Source organism: Poromitra crassiceps (genome assembly GCF_964638095.1).
Source record: "Poromitra crassiceps genome assembly, chromosome: 2".
In the NCBI taxonomy this organism is placed as follows: Eukaryota; Metazoa; Chordata; class Actinopteri; order Beryciformes; family Melamphaidae; genus Poromitra; species Poromitra crassiceps.
Genome location: NC_139624.1, coordinates 22821912 through 22840791, shown reverse-complemented (window position 1 = coordinate 22840791; position 18880 = coordinate 22821912). Strand labels below are relative to the sequence as shown.

The 18880-nt window shown below is 43.9% G+C and overlaps 1 protein-coding gene across 1 annotated transcript; it reads right to left on the bottom strand.

Annotated features, from left to right (window-relative positions):
- Positions 1-1381: 1381 nt before the first annotated feature.
- On the bottom strand, positions 1382-18747 carry lta4h (leukotriene A4 hydrolase). The gene is made up of 19 exons (XM_083657432.1): positions 18515-18747; positions 17008-17138; positions 16428-16548; positions 14350-14418; positions 12714-12818; positions 11072-11124; positions 10859-10931; positions 9355-9495; positions 8462-8485; positions 8299-8369; positions 8093-8204; positions 6811-6955; positions 6587-6690; positions 5018-5088; positions 4859-4913; positions 4122-4217; positions 2943-3025; positions 2687-2791; positions 1382-2229 (listed from the first exon to the last, which is right to left on the bottom strand). Exons 1-19 carry the CDS (start codon positions 18668-18670, stop codon positions 2091-2093), a joined length of 1854 nt encoding a protein of 617 aa, XP_083513558.1. The 5' UTR covers positions 18671-18747; the 3' UTR covers positions 1382-2090.
- Positions 18748-18880: the final 133 nt, after the last annotated feature.

Sequence of the window (18880 nt, the reverse complement as noted above, 5' to 3'; positions counted from 1 at the left end):
GGGTAAACTACTCACCTTGGATAGTTTACCCACCTCTGCATTTACCACTACACCCTTGAGTGACAGAATATTTACCTCATTCGTTGGGAGTTGATTTTTTAAAATAACTTTGGTGAATAATTCACGCAGTCAAACTCGAATGAGCAACGAAATTTTCGCTCTTGGTGTGAACGCAACATTATGCTTATCCCGACTAATGTGAGTAGTATCATGCACTGATGTTTATCACTGTAACTCAATGTACTGTATGACAAAAAGCCTTCTAATTAATATACCTTTGACTTATGTATAATAAATGTTTTTCATTTTGTTTCTTTGGTTATTTATCAAAAAGGGTTTTAGAATTTGTTGTCTTCAGTAAAGAGCTATTTCCAATAGGATAAAAATGGATTTACACTTTGGATTGCAATGATTTTAAGTTGAAGCTGAAGATGAAATAAAACTACCGTAGATGTTTCTAATCTAGGCCACAAAGGCTTATATATTTTGTAATGGTGTGTCACATTCAGAATACTGGTTGCTTTTGCAGGGTTCCTACACAATTTCTATTTCAAAATTAGGGTTATGGTTTGGGTCGGGGATTCGAACCAGGTCTGGAACAGCTGGGGGTCACCGCGAGGCCACCTCCAGAAGGTCCTTTGGCAATAATGACGGCGAGGAGGCGTGACAAATCGGCATATTTTGACACCCCGGGAGTGAGACCGGGTTGGGTTGGGAATACAGCTAGATGTTTATTATGTAACTAAATGATTTTAAAATCCAACTGTATATTACATTCTGATGCCATGATAAAACTTCACTTGTATTATCTTTTTTTTTTTTTTTCTAAATTGAGAATTTTATTATTTAGAAAAACAAATAGTCTGGGAACTTTTCCATACTTTCCCAGACCTGGGAAATACTAAAATCAAATTCCATACTTGCTTAGGAACCCTGCTTTTGTGTTTTCCTTGCATCTGTAAGTTCAAAATGATCAGGGCCCAGTTGCACAAAGCACATTAGGCTAAGATTTCCCTTAGAGTCAGAGTTAAGCTGTCCATAAAATAGAATCGGCTGAGTGCACACCATTAAATCTTCTCCTTAAGGTTAAACCTTTTAAGGAAAACATAAGCACAAGATTTAAGGGTGTGTTGTGTAGCCGATTCTATTTTATGGACACCTTAACTCTGACTCTAAGAGAAATCTTAACCTAAGGTGCTTTGTGCAACTGGGCCCAGGTCTTTAGAGGCATTTTCCAAATCCCCCAAAAATCTAATTATTTGCCCGCAACTTGGCTCAACATCAGATATACATCTTACATGAAATGCAGACAGAATTAATAGTGAACAAATCTGATGAAACAACAGTGAAAAGATCAAAGCTGTGGTACACATGATCGGAAAATCTGATTTTTATTGCATGTGTTCAAACAACCTGAGACATTCTTGGCTATGTGTTGAGATAATGTGTTATTTTATTCTAGTAAAGACTACAGCTGTGACACATCAGCGTATTACAGTGTGCTTCAGACAGAAGGTTTATTTCATTATAAAACGGTGAGGTCTCTTCTCCGCCCTGAGATGCAAACTTCCACACAGACAAATACATTTGCGACAAACCAAAAATGAAAGGAGTCATACTCTTCATACATCCTCACGCAAAGGAGAGAAAGATCACACTACAGACAGATGGGAAAGGACTACCTAAGTGCTTTTGATTGGTTGGTGGCACTAATATAGGGCCATATGAAATGTTTTATTTTTTTCCCAAATTCCTTTTTTATTCCATTTTAATTTTAATTTAGGGCTTAGGATTGATTTTTTTAAATGACTTGGCTCTCTCAGACAGCCTCTTCGACATGTTTCTCAAAGTGAAAACCAAGTTGTGAGGTGACATAAGGGTCCCACGCAAGACTGACCCCCCTCTCAAAACACCCCAATCGAAAACAGAATAATTTCTCTAGGCCGAATTTACAATTATGAAATCATTTAGGTTACTACAATAATTAGGACTACTTTCCGTCCGTTTTTTCTGCATTGCGGAAATCATATGGCCCTACTAATACAGATGGTGTGTCTCGTAGGAATACTGGTTTCAGAGTGGGAGCGGGTCTAGAAACTGGTGCTCTGGTTAGAATCCACCTTCAGGGCTTTGGCCACCAGGCCGGCTGTCACCGGGTGCATGGCCCCACGGTGGCCTTGGAACACACGCACCGCCTCCTCGCTGTACTTGTCAAAGCTATACACCTCTCTGCAAGAGGAACAACAAAAGAGGGAGAATGATCCATGTGCAGTACTGGCCTGCACTTCTACAGTACATTCTGTGTCATGATGTGGTTGAATATTATTTCTGGCCTACATGATTCAAGTAACGTTTGTAATAAAGTCAATGTTTTACACGTTCATAAGTTATTTTTCTTTTTGTTTGGCAAGTGGAAAAACGATGTAACGTCCGCAATTAATTGTGGGAAATTAAATCAGTGAAGTCTGGTGAAGTCTGCAGCCCAAGCGGACTCTCTGGGAGTCTGCAGAAAGTCTGCTTGAGGGCCCCCTGGTGGACTGGATGAAGTGTGGATTTTGGAGCCCTCAGCACTTGCAGACTTCCGGGGAATGCGGCCGCAAAGCCTGCATGTGCGGTGAAGTCCGGAGGATATTTGGATTGGGCCTAAAACTTTTTTTTTTGCAACACACACACACACACAAAATACCTGAAGAGAGGTCTTGTGAATTTCAGCCTGCCTTGGTCTGTTGCCATCTTCAGTGCCAAAGCAACCGCATCCTCCCATTTGGACCTCACACACAACCGCAGCCACCTGCAGGGGGGGGCGGAGCCAAACCATTGATTTAAGATTTGCTATTAAAGTCTCAGTTATTCTCATTTAACAAACGTATAGTCAGTTTACTGAAACAGATCATTATTATCTGCTCATACTAAATGCATTTGTGTAAAGAACTTGATGGCACCTGAAACGGATCTCTGCGTTCATACAGGCGTTGAGATCGTACACCTCCTGCATCTTCTTCACGTGGCTCAAGGGCAGCGGCTCCTGGAGGGAATAAGCACAATCTGAACATCTGCTTACGATGGAATACACCAAGTGTTTGGGAGATTGTCCCATTGGTCAACTGAGCTGTCTGTCAAGTGATGAAAACATAGACCCCAAATCCATGCATGTGTCCCCGGTAGATCATTGGCCCCAGTGCTCTAGTCTATGCTAACACTTTAGCATCCTACAATAAGAATGCGAAGTGTCTGTCTGTGTGTGAGTGAGCAGAATTGTGTTTGGCCACAGCGATGCCATTTTACGTGCGATCAGGCTGAATCTTTCAGAAAGAGCACCCCTGCGGGTGACCTAACGGAGCCTGGATTTTTTAATTACGGTAGGTATTTAGGCCTGATTAATAGCCCTATTTACCTAACGATGTGATGTCACTCGAGCAATGATGACATCATCTGGTGAAATCGTCACTGATGACGACATCACTCACTGATGACATCATTATTGAATGCTCGAGTGATATCATTGGTGACATCACCAATTCTATACATAAGTGATATCATCAAAGTCAAAGGCTGATTTAAGTTAAGTTATCCTTTATTTATCCCCATGGGGAAATTCATCCTCTGCATTTGCCCCATCCTCTACTAGGAATCCTCCTAGTACTAGGAGCAGTGGGCAGCGCCCGGGGGCCGACTCCACTTCTTTTTGCCATTGCCTTGGTCAGGGGCACTGACAGGAGTATTAACCCTAACATCCATGTCTTTGATGGTGGGAGGAAACCGGAGCACCCGGAGAAAACCCACACAAACACGGGGAGAACATGCAAACTCCACACAGAAAGGACCTGGGACGGACTTGGAGAATTTAGGGGGAAAACCAGGGACAGAATGTCAGGAAGCAGTGGAGGAGGCGGTATGCAACAAAGGATGCCAACTGCCACAAAACACCACAGAAGAAGAACAAGTGTGTCCCGGAGGCTTTGGAAACCACTGTGTTCCAGTCCAGTGGGGGTCTAACTCCCAACCACCGGGCCGCGGACCGGTACCGGGCAAACTAGAGTCTAGTACACTAAAGTAGGCGACTAGCATTAGCATAACTAACGGTTTCATTACTGTGGTGACCTGTAAATCATGTGCTTTACCTCCTGGAGAAGGAGTGACAGGAACTCAATGAGCTGGTGCGAGGAGAGAGTTTTCACATCTGACTCTTTGAAACCCCCCAGATCCCCCTCTGTGGCCTGAAGGGAGAGGGGAGAAGAAGTTCAGAGAGGTGACAACACTACTTGACAAAATGGAGGTAATAGAGTGCCAAGGTCACGCCCTCTTCCGGTTTTGGCATATGCACCAATGGATTTCATCCACCATTCATTTGCCAGAAAACATTTCATTAGACGCTTATACAAATAGTTTCACTTGATCAAACCAAGCGATTCAGCTATATTTAGAATCAGGAGAGACCATATAACATTCCACTTGGATTGAGAAAAAAAGAAGAGTGAAATGTTAGGTGTGGTGGCCTTCAAAAAACCCTTCACACGGTGAAAATGTGACATTTAAATTTTTTCATATTTCCATAGATTAGAAACTCTCCCCTACATCACTTTTTGAATGACTGAGATAGCTCTCTCAAATCAAAAGTTATGAGTTGAGTATTTTAATCTATTATGTGTCTAAAAATGGCCGGCACACATAGGTCTCTTCTGATTCTAAATATAGCTGAATCGCTTGTCTTGACCAAGCAAAAATATTTTTATAAGAATTTTACGAGATGGACATATATGGAAAATTAATGTCAGATAAAATCCCTTGGTGCGTATGCCCAAACTGGAAGAGGGCATGACTTTGGCACTCTATAGCACGATCGGTTACTTGGCCTTACCTTCACCCATCTCTGGCACAGGGCGATGCAGGCATCTGCCATGGTGGTGTCATATCTAGGACAGGATTGGTGCAAAATCACAAGAATCCAACAATTAGACAGAGAGCAGACAGGGGTCAAATGTGGGACGTGGATCTGGATGTGATCTGGTTCACTCACTGTGGTTTGACAGGAGGCATCCCGGGCGTGTGCATCCACGCATTCCAGTCCACTTTGTTGAGAATATCCACCTGGAACAGACAACACACACACAGAGCGGTGTTCATAAACGTACCCAGTATTGTCCTGATTTAACGAAGCAAGTCATGGAAGATTTCAAAACCTTCCTCTATCGATTACTCCACTTTTCATGTCAGGAAGAAGATATTAGAAGGGGAAAAGAAAAAAACAAGTAGAACGACCGCACCGCGCTTATATGCCTCCACCAACAAGTGAGCAGTCGACATCCACGTCTGTGCAGACTTTGACGTTTGAGCAAAATGTGAAGAAATTCCGTCAAGGCGTTACGGAGGTATGTGGCGTTACCGAGCTTGAAAATGGCGTTTGTAAGGTCAGTGACCTTGATCTTTGACTTTTTCTTCTTCTTTTTTTAATTCCCCCCCCCCCCCACCCTCTGCTGATCTGGGGAGAGCCGAAACTGGCTCCATGCTTCCTCCGAGACATGGGCAGTTAGCCAGCCGCTTCTTTTCACCTGACAGGGGAAGCTTCACCGGTAGGACATACAGTAGCACGTGGGAGGTTCACGCTATTCCAACCACTTTTCCTCCCTCCGAACAGGCGCCCTTAACGACCAGAGGAGGAACCACATTAGCAACCAGGATATTGCATGTTTTGGTGAAGGGGTTCCTATATGAAGGAAACCCCCGGGAGGCACGGGGAGAACATGCAAACTCCACACGGAAAGGTCCTTTTGACGACCCCACCCGGGCGGTGGGCACTCGAGGACATGCGTACGGGCACGCATTCCTTGAGCGTTCACAGCGTCCCAGGTGGGAATCGAACCCAGGACCTTCGAGCTGTGAGGCGACAGCGCTTACCACTGCACCACCGTACCCCCCGATCTTTGACCTTTGACCACCAAAATGTAATCAGTTCCATCAGACGTTTGAGCCAAATGTGGCGAAACTCCGCCAAGGCGTTCCTGAGACAACGCGCTAACAAGCTAGAAAATGGTGTTCATGAGCTCACAGTGACCTTGAACTTTGAAGTTTTACCACCAAAATGTAATCAGTTCTTCCTGGAGTCCAAGTGGACGTTTGAGGCAAATTTGATGAAATTCCGTCAAGGTGTTCCAGGGATATCGCGTTAACGAGCATGAAACGAGCGGTCCTGAGGTCACAGTGACCTTAAACTTTGACATTTGACCACCAAAATGTAATCAGTTCATCCTTGAGTCCAAGTGGACGTTTGAGGCAAATTCAAGGACATTCCGATGAGGCGTTCCAGAGATATAAAAACAAACAACTAGAAAGAAAAAAAGAAGAAGCCCAAAACAAATTGCATTGGCTTAGTAGTATTATCAGGGACCTCTGTCTTCAAAGTATGGTATGTCATTTGTGCGTACATTTTTACTTTACAAATGACAGACACGGCATCACTTTGGGATTGAAATCACAGATGATGTCTGCAATTATTAAAAATGGATGTAAGACCAGTCCTGTCTGTGCGAATATGACGAATATGTCCCCTTTCAAGCCTGGTATTTGAGTGAAGTGACATGTTGGTAACCTTGTCTTTGAAGTAGGTGAACAGGTAGTTCTTCCACTCCTCTGTGGTGACGCTGCTGTAGGCAAACAGCTGGATGTAGGACTTGACGAAACCCATGAACACCTCTGCAAGAGTCAACCATATTACAAGACGACAGCGGCTCAGCATTCAATGTGCTCAGAGTTGAATGCTTTGTCATGCTCATTGCTGTCTGCGGCTGAATTTCAACATGTGTGTGAGCTCACCTGGACCGCCCATGAGCTCCTCCAGGTGGTAGAGCAGAGCAAAGCCCTTCTCGTAGGGCACCGAGGAGAAGGCGTCATCTGGGTCCACCTCCTGCAGGCTGGGGACCAGGTTGGTCAGGACGTTGTTGGCCCCAAAGGTGTTCACCTGGGTGACACGCGGGACAGAAGCGGACGGGTGAGGAGGTTTTTGTTTTGCTGAAATCTATACGATTTTTTAAATTCAAGATTCAAAATTCAAGAAATTCAATTAAGATGTTTATTGTCACTCCGGTTGCACAAGTACACTTGTGTGAAATTCTTAGGTCAGGAGGCTCTGCAGTGCATAAGAAGGCAAAAAGAAACACGTGATAAATATGAAACATAGCATAAGAGAGCAGAACCACACAAGAGCAATAATCATAGACATTTGAAAAGAGAAAACAACAATGAAGAACACTAGCAATGGCAGTGCAAGGTGCTACGATGAAATGAAAGGTGCGAGATGGCATATATTTTTATGCATCAGGTTTTGATTGCACTTAGTCAATATTACAAATCGGATCTGGGGGAAAATTGGCCAAGTACAATTGGGCAGAAAATGGGGGAAAAACATATAATAATAAAAGGGGCTTTAGAAACGTTCAGGGAGAGGTGGTTGTTTTGGCACCACTGCACCAGCATCCACCTCTTTGCTGTAGGCCATATTGTATTTTATTGTCAATTTGAATCCTATAATAATCCTATAATCCTATAGTAAGAATGCGAAGTCTGTGTGTGTGTGTGTGTGTGTGTGTGTGTGAGCATAAATTGTGTTCGGCCACAGCTATGCCATTTTACGTGCGATTGCGCTGAATCTTTCAGGAAGTGTAAAGAGTACCTCATGTGTGGGTGACCTAACGGAGTTGGATTCTTGAATTAGGTAATTAGGGCTGACTAAATTGGGCAAAAAATGATAATTAGTGGCCAAAATGAAGGAACAAAGGTTCAGTACCATGGAGAGCTCCATTCGTTAGCTACTGATGAAAGACACCTGCGTGGAGGACACCTGAGCGGAGTTACAATCAGCCAGTGAAGTGGACTATGAAAACGCTCTGGGGAGAGAGAGGGATGAGGCTGCATGCCAACTCTGTGAGCGAGGCCTGACTAAATGGCCAGTCACACAGCAACGGCTATTCCGCTAGTGTCATTTAAAATAAAGAGTAAACCTATTAAAAGTCAAAGTAAGATTACACAAAAAAACGACTCAATGACAGTAATGAGATTAATTGTAGGTCAAAATGAGTGGATGAATGCATGTTCTCACCGATTCCTGCAGGTCTTTCCAACCTCCCATGGCTTTAAACTGCCTGAACTGCTCGCTCTCCATAGACCTGCCAATCATCCTCTCCAGGTAGACTGTGTGACCCTCGTTCAACCTGTTGACCACACATCAAAAGTCACTATTGTAAAGAACTACATTGTGACACAGATAGAAGGGAAAATGCCTGAACATCAGTCAGTGTGGCTCACCAGAAGTGCTCCCAGGTCTTGTTGGTCACCAGGTTACCGGTCCAGCTGTGGGAGATCTCATGGGCGATGACCTGCAAGGATGCAGAGCACATGAACCAATGAATATGAACACATGAACACCATGCCGTCATCAAAACACAGGAAAGGTGTTTCAGCTACTTACGTTTGACAGGGAGCGATCTCCTGCCTGCAAGATGAGGAGACGACAAAGACGTTAAGCAAGTACAGATTCTGTACAGTCTTCTCACGGTGCTTTGGTGGTGATGATATACAGTACACAGTATACACGCCTTATCATTCCACAGCTATGCTGAATACTCCATTTTAATTGGCCAATGAATGCATTCTGAGGTCTGGTATTTCTGAATATACCACTGTTATAATGCAACTCTCTGCTTTGACTAATGCAGCTGCAGAAAAACAGTAAACACTCAACAAGCCTAACATGGAGGATTTTCTACAATACACTGTGTTCCGCCACAGCTATGCCGTTTTACATGAGATCGGGCTGAAACCTTCAGGGTGTGTAAAGGGTGAGCTGACGGAGCCGGATTTTTTGTAAGACGCAGTGCTGTGTGTACAGCTGATTTAATGAGACACAAAAAAGACAGAAGTGCTAATAAACAGCATTTACTACGATTTTAACTGTTGATGCACGGAGCAGCCATCTTGGATTTTTGAGGTTGGGGCTGCTGAGGCTCCTCCGAGTTCGGCAGAGAAAATACGAGAACTGGTGACGTCACCGTCAGCGCTCATGACCTTTGAACCGTCACATTCCCATTTCCCAGTTTTAAAGGAGCTGGGCCATAAGCTGCTCTCTCCCCGTGCACTCAAAGTGGGAGGCGGAGACTAAACAAACGTCCAGGTGGGAACTTTAGGATTTGTCTGTTAAATGATTGGCTGTTTGAGTGTCACTCGTAGGACGCTCCATTAGCAAGGGACATAAAGATATTGTATTGAATATATCTATTGCTATTGTTTTATCGCTCAGCGCTAATTGTGACAGTTGGATAATGCCCGCTCGGGTACAGAGGGGTGTGTGTTCGAGTCCCTTACCAGCAGGGTGGGGGTGGCGAAGGTGAGGCAGGGGTTCTCCATGCCTCCGTAGGGGAAGGAGGGCGGCAGCACCAGGATGTCGTACTGGCCCCACACGTACGGCCCAGCCAGCTCCTCTGCTGTCTTCAGCATGGTCTCTGTCTGTGAGCGCAAACACACAGCTTACACACATCCTCTGCTGTCTTCAGCATGGTCTCTGTCTGTGAGTGCAAACACACAGCTTACACACATCCTCTGCTGTCTTCAGCATGGTCTCTGTCTGTGAGTGCAAACACACAGCTTACACACATCCTCTGCTGTCTTCAGCATGGTCTCTGTCTGTGAGTGCAAACACACAGCTTACACACATCCTCTGCTGTCTTCAGCATGGCCTCTGTCTGTGAGCGCAAACACACAGCTTACACACATCCTCTGCTGTCTTCAGCATGGTCTCTGTCTGTGAGCGCAAACACACAGCTTACACACATCCTCTGCTGTCTTCAACATGGTCTCTGTCTGTGAGCGCAAACACACAGCTTACACACAATGACAAGTACAAACACACAGCTTACACACAATGACAAGTACAAGCCACCACACATGGAGTCAAGTGTTCATTTCAACTAGGGTCAGTGAGTTTGACAGTTCCGTGGTCTATGCTCAATCACTGGCATGAAAATGGTCACATTGAACATATTGAATATTGGCCCAAAAACATCAGCTACAGTATTGACAGCTTCAAGGCAAAAACATTGGCATCAGCTTTCACAAAGGCATATTATTCAGACCCAAGGGGTTAGCTCGTAGCTCCGTTCCCGAAGATGATATGGAACTGAAAAATAAATAAAACGGATTTCATATGGCCCTACTTAAACTTTCAAATGGCCTGCAGGGGGCGACTGGCTGCAAAAAGAAGTCCAATTGGGAAAATGACCCTACTTCTCACTTGATCTATGACCTCAGTAAACACTTTCCTCATGAGTTGATGTCTCAATCCCTAGTTTCAAGTCTTCTTCAATACAGCCTGATGTTCATTTTGTCAATTATGGTCACAATTAGAGTAAAATAGATGAGAAAGCAGACTATGTTTTGGGGCATGATTGACAGGTCACCTATCCAGTGTATCGCGCAGCTCGCCGATCATGGACCAATAGCAGGCTGTGCTGCGGTAGATAGCTGATATTCAGACTGAATCGTCAACTCGTGAACTCATTTCCTCTTCTAGTTTGATGAAATTGCCCTGGAAATTATCCAAAATGCCCCTGAAATGTATTTAACAAGGGCAAAAAAGCCCTTGTTAAAATAAAAGCTAATTTCCTACCCTGGTTGCTACTTTGATGTAATTTTACAAAGTTTCAAATGAATTCTTTAATTATTCAGTAAGTAAATACCATACATTTGTAAATAAAAAGCATTGACAAACTATTTTGCATGGATATGAATACAGGTGTGCCTTGAAATTTTGGGTTTGCCCTTTGGTGTGCCTTGAGCACAAAAAGTTTGAAAAGCCCTGGAGTAGACTCACCTCAGAGAACTCAAAAGCTGCCTTGTCCACATACTCCTTCTCAGACCAGACGCGAGACCTCGGCCCGATCTCTCTGGTCAATGAAGAGGGGCGGAAAAAAGATCAATGAACATTTGAGAATAAATTAATTGGGAGTGTGTTAATAGAGTGAGTGTGTGTGTGTGTGTGTGTGTGTGTGTGCGTGTGCGTGTGTGTGTGTGTGTGTGTTTGTACCTGCTCTCCAGTGCTCCCACTACGATGGCAATAAGGTAAGAGGGCATGGGCACCTGGGGAGGAGTCAAAGGTCAGTGGCATTAAAGTGTTTATTTTTATCCCTGTTTAACACATATGGCCAGTCGTTGTAACATTTATTAGCTCAGTTTGAATATCTGGAATTAACATTACAGATATCAACAACGTCATAGACTTTACTTGGGCGCCCAGGTATATTAACGGCCACCCAGGTATATAATACGTAAAAAAAAAAAAAAAAAAAAAGGGCGCGGGGTATCTTTTTTAGAGCGGAGGGGGCTCCGTCTTATCTCTCTAGAGACTAACGCATACCTGCCAAAACTCCCAATTTTCGCGGGAGTCTCTATTTTTTATCCCTTTCTCCAGCTGTGCTCCCGTCTTTCAGAGGCTGTAGCAGGTTTAGTTTTAAAGCCAGAGTGAAGTTTCTGATGACCTCAGGCCTCCATTTGTACCAACCATGTCATGCTAGCTTCAGCTGTCGGGAAGGGGGCTGAATAACGCTCCAAGTTAGGCTACATTTTGGCGAGGGAAAAAACATTTTGAAAGGGGGTCTTTTGACAGCTCACCACCACAAGATATCAAAATCAGTTCTCCACAAGTCTCCCTTTTACAGATAAGGTAGCATTTTTCAACAGGTTAGGCAAACTGTCAATCATAATTAAGCAATTCATGGTAATCTTTTTATTTTATTTTTTATATTAAAACAATTATTTCTCTTTAAAGTTTTTTTTTATGGGCTGTAGTACTTTAAGAAGGGTAAAATATGAATATCGTGAAATGGTGGAATAAGGATATTGATGCAGATATCTGTCTTTCAGAGGTCATTTTTAAAGCTAGCTTGATTATACTTTTACCATATGAAACCAGAAGGCCTATTTTAGTTTTAGAATATAAATTGTCTATAAAACAATATAATTTAATGTAATTTCACATAACATCAACATTTATTTTTGGCACATGGCCATCCATCCAGATTAATTTTGGCCCTATGAAAGAATTTGGGGACCTCTGGTCTAGACAGTCTAGCTATTAAATGTTCAAATGGTTGGGATATGGGATATTGAAGAAGGCAGAAAGAACTGCTGACTCTTAATAACTACAATAAATGCATTACTGCATATCAGCAAGTTTGTCTTTGGCTGCTGTACTTTGAACAGTCATATCACACAGAGTGATGGTGGACCTTACCAGACAGAGACAGGGTGAACACGCTGCAGCAAGGGAAATACAGTGTTCATTTTCTCATTGTCTCTATGATATAATAACGACATGAGCCGCTGAGTAGCAGAGAATAAGCTATTTACAGGAGGGAAATGCATGGTTACCACATGCACCCTACGGCCTCTGTTCCAGGCAGTCGTGTGGCTTGTTCTAGCTCCATACTGCATAATCTCCGGAAATGTCTGTTTTGCGTGACTAGTAGAACATAAATTAAGCTGAAAATAGGACGTTGGGACATCGTGTGGGTGTGCATCTTCACTCATTAATGGGACTCTGCTGTGTAGCATGAAAAGGAGAATATGAATGGAATATTCTATAAGCAACTCATGTGAACACCTGAATAGAAATATTGTCTTATTTAGAATAAGGTCAATAGTGGGATTATTGCAGTCCAGGGACTGACCGGCTGTCTGAAGCGGTAGATGATGCGGCTGCTGTCCTGCGGGTCGGGCTCCTGGCCGTCACGGATGGCGCTCATCACCGCCACCAGTTCCTTGGGAACGGAGACCTGAAGCCAGGCACACAGTACAGTCACACACACAGTACAGTCAAACACACAGTACAGTCACACCACAGTACAGTCACACCACAGTACAGTCACACACACAGTACAGTCAAACACACAGTACAGTCACACACACAGTACAGTCACACACCACAGTACAGTCAAACACACAGTACAGTCACACCACAGTACAGTCAAACACACAGTACAGTCAAACACACAGTACAGTCAAACACACAGTACAGTCAAACACACAGTACAGTCACACACCACAGTACAGTCAAACACACAGTACAGTCAAACACACAGTACAGTCAAACACACTACAGTCACACACACAGTACAGTCACACACACAGTACAGTCAAACACACAGTACAGTCACACACCACAGTACAGTCAAACACACAGTACAGTCACACCACAGTACAGTCAAACACACAGTACAGTCAAACACACAGTACAGTCACACACACAGTACAGTCACACACACACAGTACAGTCAAACACACAGTACAGTCAAACACACAGTATAGTCACACCACAGTACAGTCACACCACTGGAGGAGAAGCTGGAGGAGTCTGGCTTCTTCAACACAATCGTCAGAATGAAATGTCAGCGTTGTACGTATAATCCCAACGTAAATTTGAAACAAAACGTCTGGCTTTTACGTTTCTAAAACATAGTATTTTACGTTTCTAAAACATAGTATTTTACGTTTCTATAACATAGTATTTTACGTTTCTGCAAACCTACGATCTCAATGTAAATTTGAAACAAAACAGTGGTTAATTTGAAAACATCACTGCCTTTAAACACAAATAAAAATGTATTTTAACACCAACTCAGGACCACAATGGAAATAGGTTTAGCGATTTTATTGTGATATCCTGATGAATTATTTTACACTGTATGCTTGTTGGTGTATTGTATTTTTTAATTTGTCAAATAAATGCAATCAATCTATCAACTCTGGTTATGTTTAGGCAACTAAAACAACTTTGTTAGGCAGGTAAAACAACGTGGTTAAGGTTAGGGTTATGTTTTGGGTTGGCTTCAATAACAAACATGTTAAATGTGACTTACAGTTGAAATGTAGACTTTGGAAACCCTGGGGATCGAACACGGTGTCAAAGTGTTTACGCCCTCCATCCACCCCGACCGCCACACCCTTACTGGCCACCGCGCTATTTCACCAGCAGACTCTATGACGTGTATATTAACGTTCATACACACGTAAGGTACCAGTCAAAAGTTTGAACACACCTTCCCATTCATTTAAATGAGAAAGTGTATCCAAATGTTCGACTAGTACTGTATGTAGAAATGTGATATTCAATGTATTTTTTGGTTCAGAAACGTGATATTTTACATAACCATGGATTGCAGAAATGTACGGTGCCAACATGTTATTCTGGTGACCAGGCTGGGATTCTTCTAGGGAAGCACAGAGAAAGAGAGTGTGTGTGTGTGTGTGTGTGTGTGTGTGTGTGTGTGTGTGTGTGTGTGTGTGTGGTGTGTGCTCGTGTGTCACCTGAGCATAGTAGGTGTGCTTCACAGAGGGGCTGTCCTGACAGGGGACCATGCTCCTGCAGTGGTTAGCCTGGATGGGGTCATACAGGAATATTAACACAATCACCACTAAGATAAAGCAAGTACTGGCATAAGGGGGCCATTAATAAGAAGGACAAGCAAAGATCAAGGTATTTTACAGGGCTTATATCAGCTCACGACTGCACCTCCTTCGGACACACAAAGACTGAAAAAGGAGGGCGGGGTGAGAGGAGAAAAAAATGGTTTTGGGGAAGCGGAACTGGAAAGTTGCAGAAACCCGACAAGTGGTGCAACGAATGTCCAAACTATGCAGTGTGCAGTGTTTCTCCTAGAAGATTTTTCAGGCCTGGAGGGATTTTGAAATGTACCCCGACCGCAAAGGTGGGGGCCCTCGCTGGCGACACTAAACTGTTAGCTAACCTGTTCGCAATGGCATCCCAAGTATCATCATACTATTATGGGATGCATTATGTGGTGCCTTTCCCAGGCAACGACACACGTCGACACGTTTTGGCACGATGCTCCTAAAAGCAAAATGCTTATTGTTTTGAATGATTTGGCATCTTCTATTATTGTCAACACTGTCAACACCAATATTGTTGTATTGTAATAATATGCCATAAAGGTTTAGTGAAATTTTGGGGAGAGCAGGATTTTTTTTTTTTTTTTTTTTGCAATTTTTGCAATTTTCTTCTGGCCTGGCGGGGGTGTCGTTGGCCTGGCGGGCCGCCAGGCCTGTAGAATGGTAGGGGAAACACTGTGTCTTGACGGTGAATGTCCAAACTAAGCAGTGTGTTTGCACGGTGAAGCCAAACTAAGCAGTGTGTCTTCACGATGAATGTCCAAACTAAGCAGTGTGTCTTCACGGTGAAGCCAAACTAAGCAGTGTGTCTTCACAGTGAAGCCAAACTAAGCAGTGTGTCTTCACAGTGAATGTCCAAACTAAGCAGTGTGTCTTCACAGTGAATGTCCAAACTAAGCAGTGTGTCTTCACAGTGAATGTCCAAACTAAGCAGTGTGTCTTCACAGTGAAGCCAAACTAAGCAGTGTGTCTTCACAGTGAATGTCCAAACTAAGCAGTGTGTCTTCACAGTGAATGTCCAAACTAAGCAGTGTGTCTTCACAGTGAATGTCCAAACTAAGCAGTGTGTCTTCACAGTGAATGTCCAAACTAAGCAGTGTGTCTTCACAGTGAATGTCCAAACTAAGCAGCGTGTCTTGTCTTCACAGTGAATGTCCAAACTAAGCAGCGTGTCTTGTCTTCACAGTGAAGCCAAACTAAGCGGTGTGTCTTCACAGTGAATGTCCAAACTAAGCAGGGGGATTAACAGGAGAAATTACCAATCACAGCGGGAGAGAGGGTTAAAAATAGGGAGATTCCCGCAGAAATCAGGAGTGTTGGCAGGTATGATGTCCAATGTGTGGCCCTTCGCTTACTTTATGTATGTCAGTATGGCCCTCTGGAAAAAAAATGTTGCCCACCCCTGCTTTATGGGATTCTAACAGGAGAGAGGGGAGAGGACTGGTCAGCAGGTGGAGCAGTCAACTACGACCTGTTTCAGATTTACTTAGAAGATGTGAAGTGATGTGAGAGCTGTGAGTTTAGGTGTGTTCCAGTCGTTTGCTGTGGAGAAACAAACGGGAATGATGGCCAAAGACAGTGCAAACTGTTGGGATGGTAAGCATGAGATCACTGGATCTTAGGCAGTAGATGCCTGCTGCTGGAATGTACAGGAGGTGAGGTAATGAGGTGAGGTAATAGGGGTGTGGGGGGAAATCGATACAGCATAGTATCACAATATTTTGTGGGCAATATATTGTATCATCTACATGCTCTAATTGTGATAACGTCTTTTAAATGAAATAAGTGTGAAGTTTAACAATTCATCAAATTGCTGGGGACCCCACTCGAGGACCCTTGGTGGGCCCCAGACCCCACGTTGAGAACCAGTGGGATAGACTGAAGCACAGACCTTCGTGATGCCAAACTGTTTAGACACGTTCTATGGTGTTTGCCTGAGGCACAGTGGGGCACGCATCAGGTATGAAATCAAATACCTGGCACTGGCTGAAGAGGTAGGGGTGGCTCTTCCCTGCAGTCTGTTCGGGGGTGAGCCACTGCAAGGCGGACGCCGTGGGGGCAGTTTCATAGCTTAACTCCACGATCACATGCTGTCCTCTGGTAGGGGTTAGGAAAGAGACACCACACATGCATTACATCCTGCACAGGACAGCCACAGCCACTAGGGGAGGCAGACAAAACAAATCTCTCATTTTGGGACCATCTATTTCCTTACGAATGTGGCCTACATACCGAGAATATCTGACGGCACGAAGAAGGCCGAGCTCCAGTCGGAGCAGACAAACGCGATAAAACTCTTCAAACATATTTCATTGCATTTTTATTTTTGTTTTAAGGATGTTGGTAACTTGTTACGGTTAGGGTTAGGCAAGTAAAAAACAATGTGGTTAAGGTTAGGGTATGGGTATGGTCATGATTCAATGAAAAACGTTCAGCTGAAGTTGCAGGTGGGGCGATTGTCTGTTCCAGCGGCAGCTCTGCCTTCTTCTGGCCGCATGGTTTTCTGGGTATGTAGGCAACATTCATAGAGATAGACGCTCCCCTTTCAGGGGTCACCTGGAGAGGTCAAAGGGCAGGGTGATCTCCAGGGGGGTCCCCATGAAGCTGTGCTTGGTTCCCAAGGCAAACTTGGCCTCCTGTCCATTGGCCGTCACGTTGAAGATCTTCAGATCTCTGGTGTCTAAGGTCTGCAGGAGGGAGGGGAGCAGAAGAGGAAGTAACATTGGCAAGCTGAGGCACAAACTGTGTGTGGAAAGAACAATGCGGAAGAAATGAGAGTTGTGAGAATTCACTGTGATTACATTAACTCTGTTTGTTGTTGCATGGGGCCGTCATTCAGAAGCTGCTGTGCACCTGCTCCAAACCTACAGAAACACTGTCAAACTCTGATCTAAAGTCCACACAGCTCAGCTGGCAGTCAAAGTCCAAGACGACTTGGCCCAGATACGTTCTGATCTCGCTTGTATGGAGAAACTGTCACGCCAAAGTCCGATTAAAAATGTGGTAGTTTAATATTTCCCTGCTTAATACATAGGCTATAGGCTATATATACCTCATGCAACATCAAGACACTTTACTGAATGAATGACAAGGATTCAATGGGAAATGCAGCATGCAAGTGATACATAAATCAGCACGTATTTGAATAAAATCATAACTTTTAGTATAGTGATAATACACTGCTCGCTACCACCATCTGCGATTTATTTGGTGGAAGAGGAGTGTGGAAATAAGTGAATCCATATTTTTTTTTTTGTGAAAACTGAAAATAGTGGCGTGTGCTTGGTGTATTGAATGTATGCCGATTTGAAGACTGGCTCTATACCAATTGAGTAAAACCCTTAAACTCTGTTCTAGAAGATGTGGGCAACTATAACAAGGGGGGGGGGGGGGCAATTGTAACATCTCAAATTGCACCAATCAGAATTAATTGTCCAATGGATATTAAATTGTATATTCTTAGGAGTTTATTGTGGTCCTTAGTATTTTATATGAAGGTATTATGTGTCGTTAGAATTGCCCTCATATGCTGGTACAATCACATTGGGGCAGAAGTAACATTTTTCTTCTAGTGTGTTTCAATCAATATTCAGACTAACTGCTTGTAAAAACATTGCATGTTACCTACATAAAAATCGTATCCAATAGTTCAAGGGGGTTTTGGGTACGGTAATTACATCAAAACCAAAACATGGTACAATTGTCCCTGGTCTCCCCTACTTTTGTTAAGCAATGCAACGTTAAAGTGCCAGATTTCTGAGTGTTTTGCAAGACCTTCATTCATTCTATACAAGAGAAAGCGGAACTAAACGGAAATTGTGTTAAACTTGAACTAGTGAAAGCCAGCTCTGGATGATGAAACCAGATTGACTTCCTTGCCATTCCATTATATCTTCTATAATAGCACGCCGCCGCAGCCGCAGGTCTACTTAGGTTATCATTTCAGTGTCTATAACTACAGGCAGGTAGTTTCTCAGCTGTCAAGCAGATGATGTGTTTAATATGAGAGGTGGTGAGCCTATAGCTTGCGGGCTAATGATGTTAACGGTGAACGCAGTGTTACCAGAGAGGAGAAATGATCCTCCAGGGCTTCCACGGTGAGCGCCACCTTGGCTTTGAGAACGTGCCTGTCAAAGTCCACATGGTAGCTGAGGTTCAGGTGCTTCGTCACGCACTTGGTGAAGGAGGAGAACGAGCAGGGGTCCGACACTGAGGCCATGGTCGGTCCGTGAGCAGCCAGAGAGAGAGAGAGCCAATCTGCCCCAGACCGTCTAGGTTTATCAACTACAGCCCACTCTCCCAATGTCCTAACTGGTGTCAAGCCGGCGAGGCAAGAATCATTTTCTGGATACTATTTTTCAAAATAAAAGCCTCGCACGCAGTGTGTGCGTGTGTGCGTGTGTGCGTGTGTGCGTGTGTGCGTGTGTGC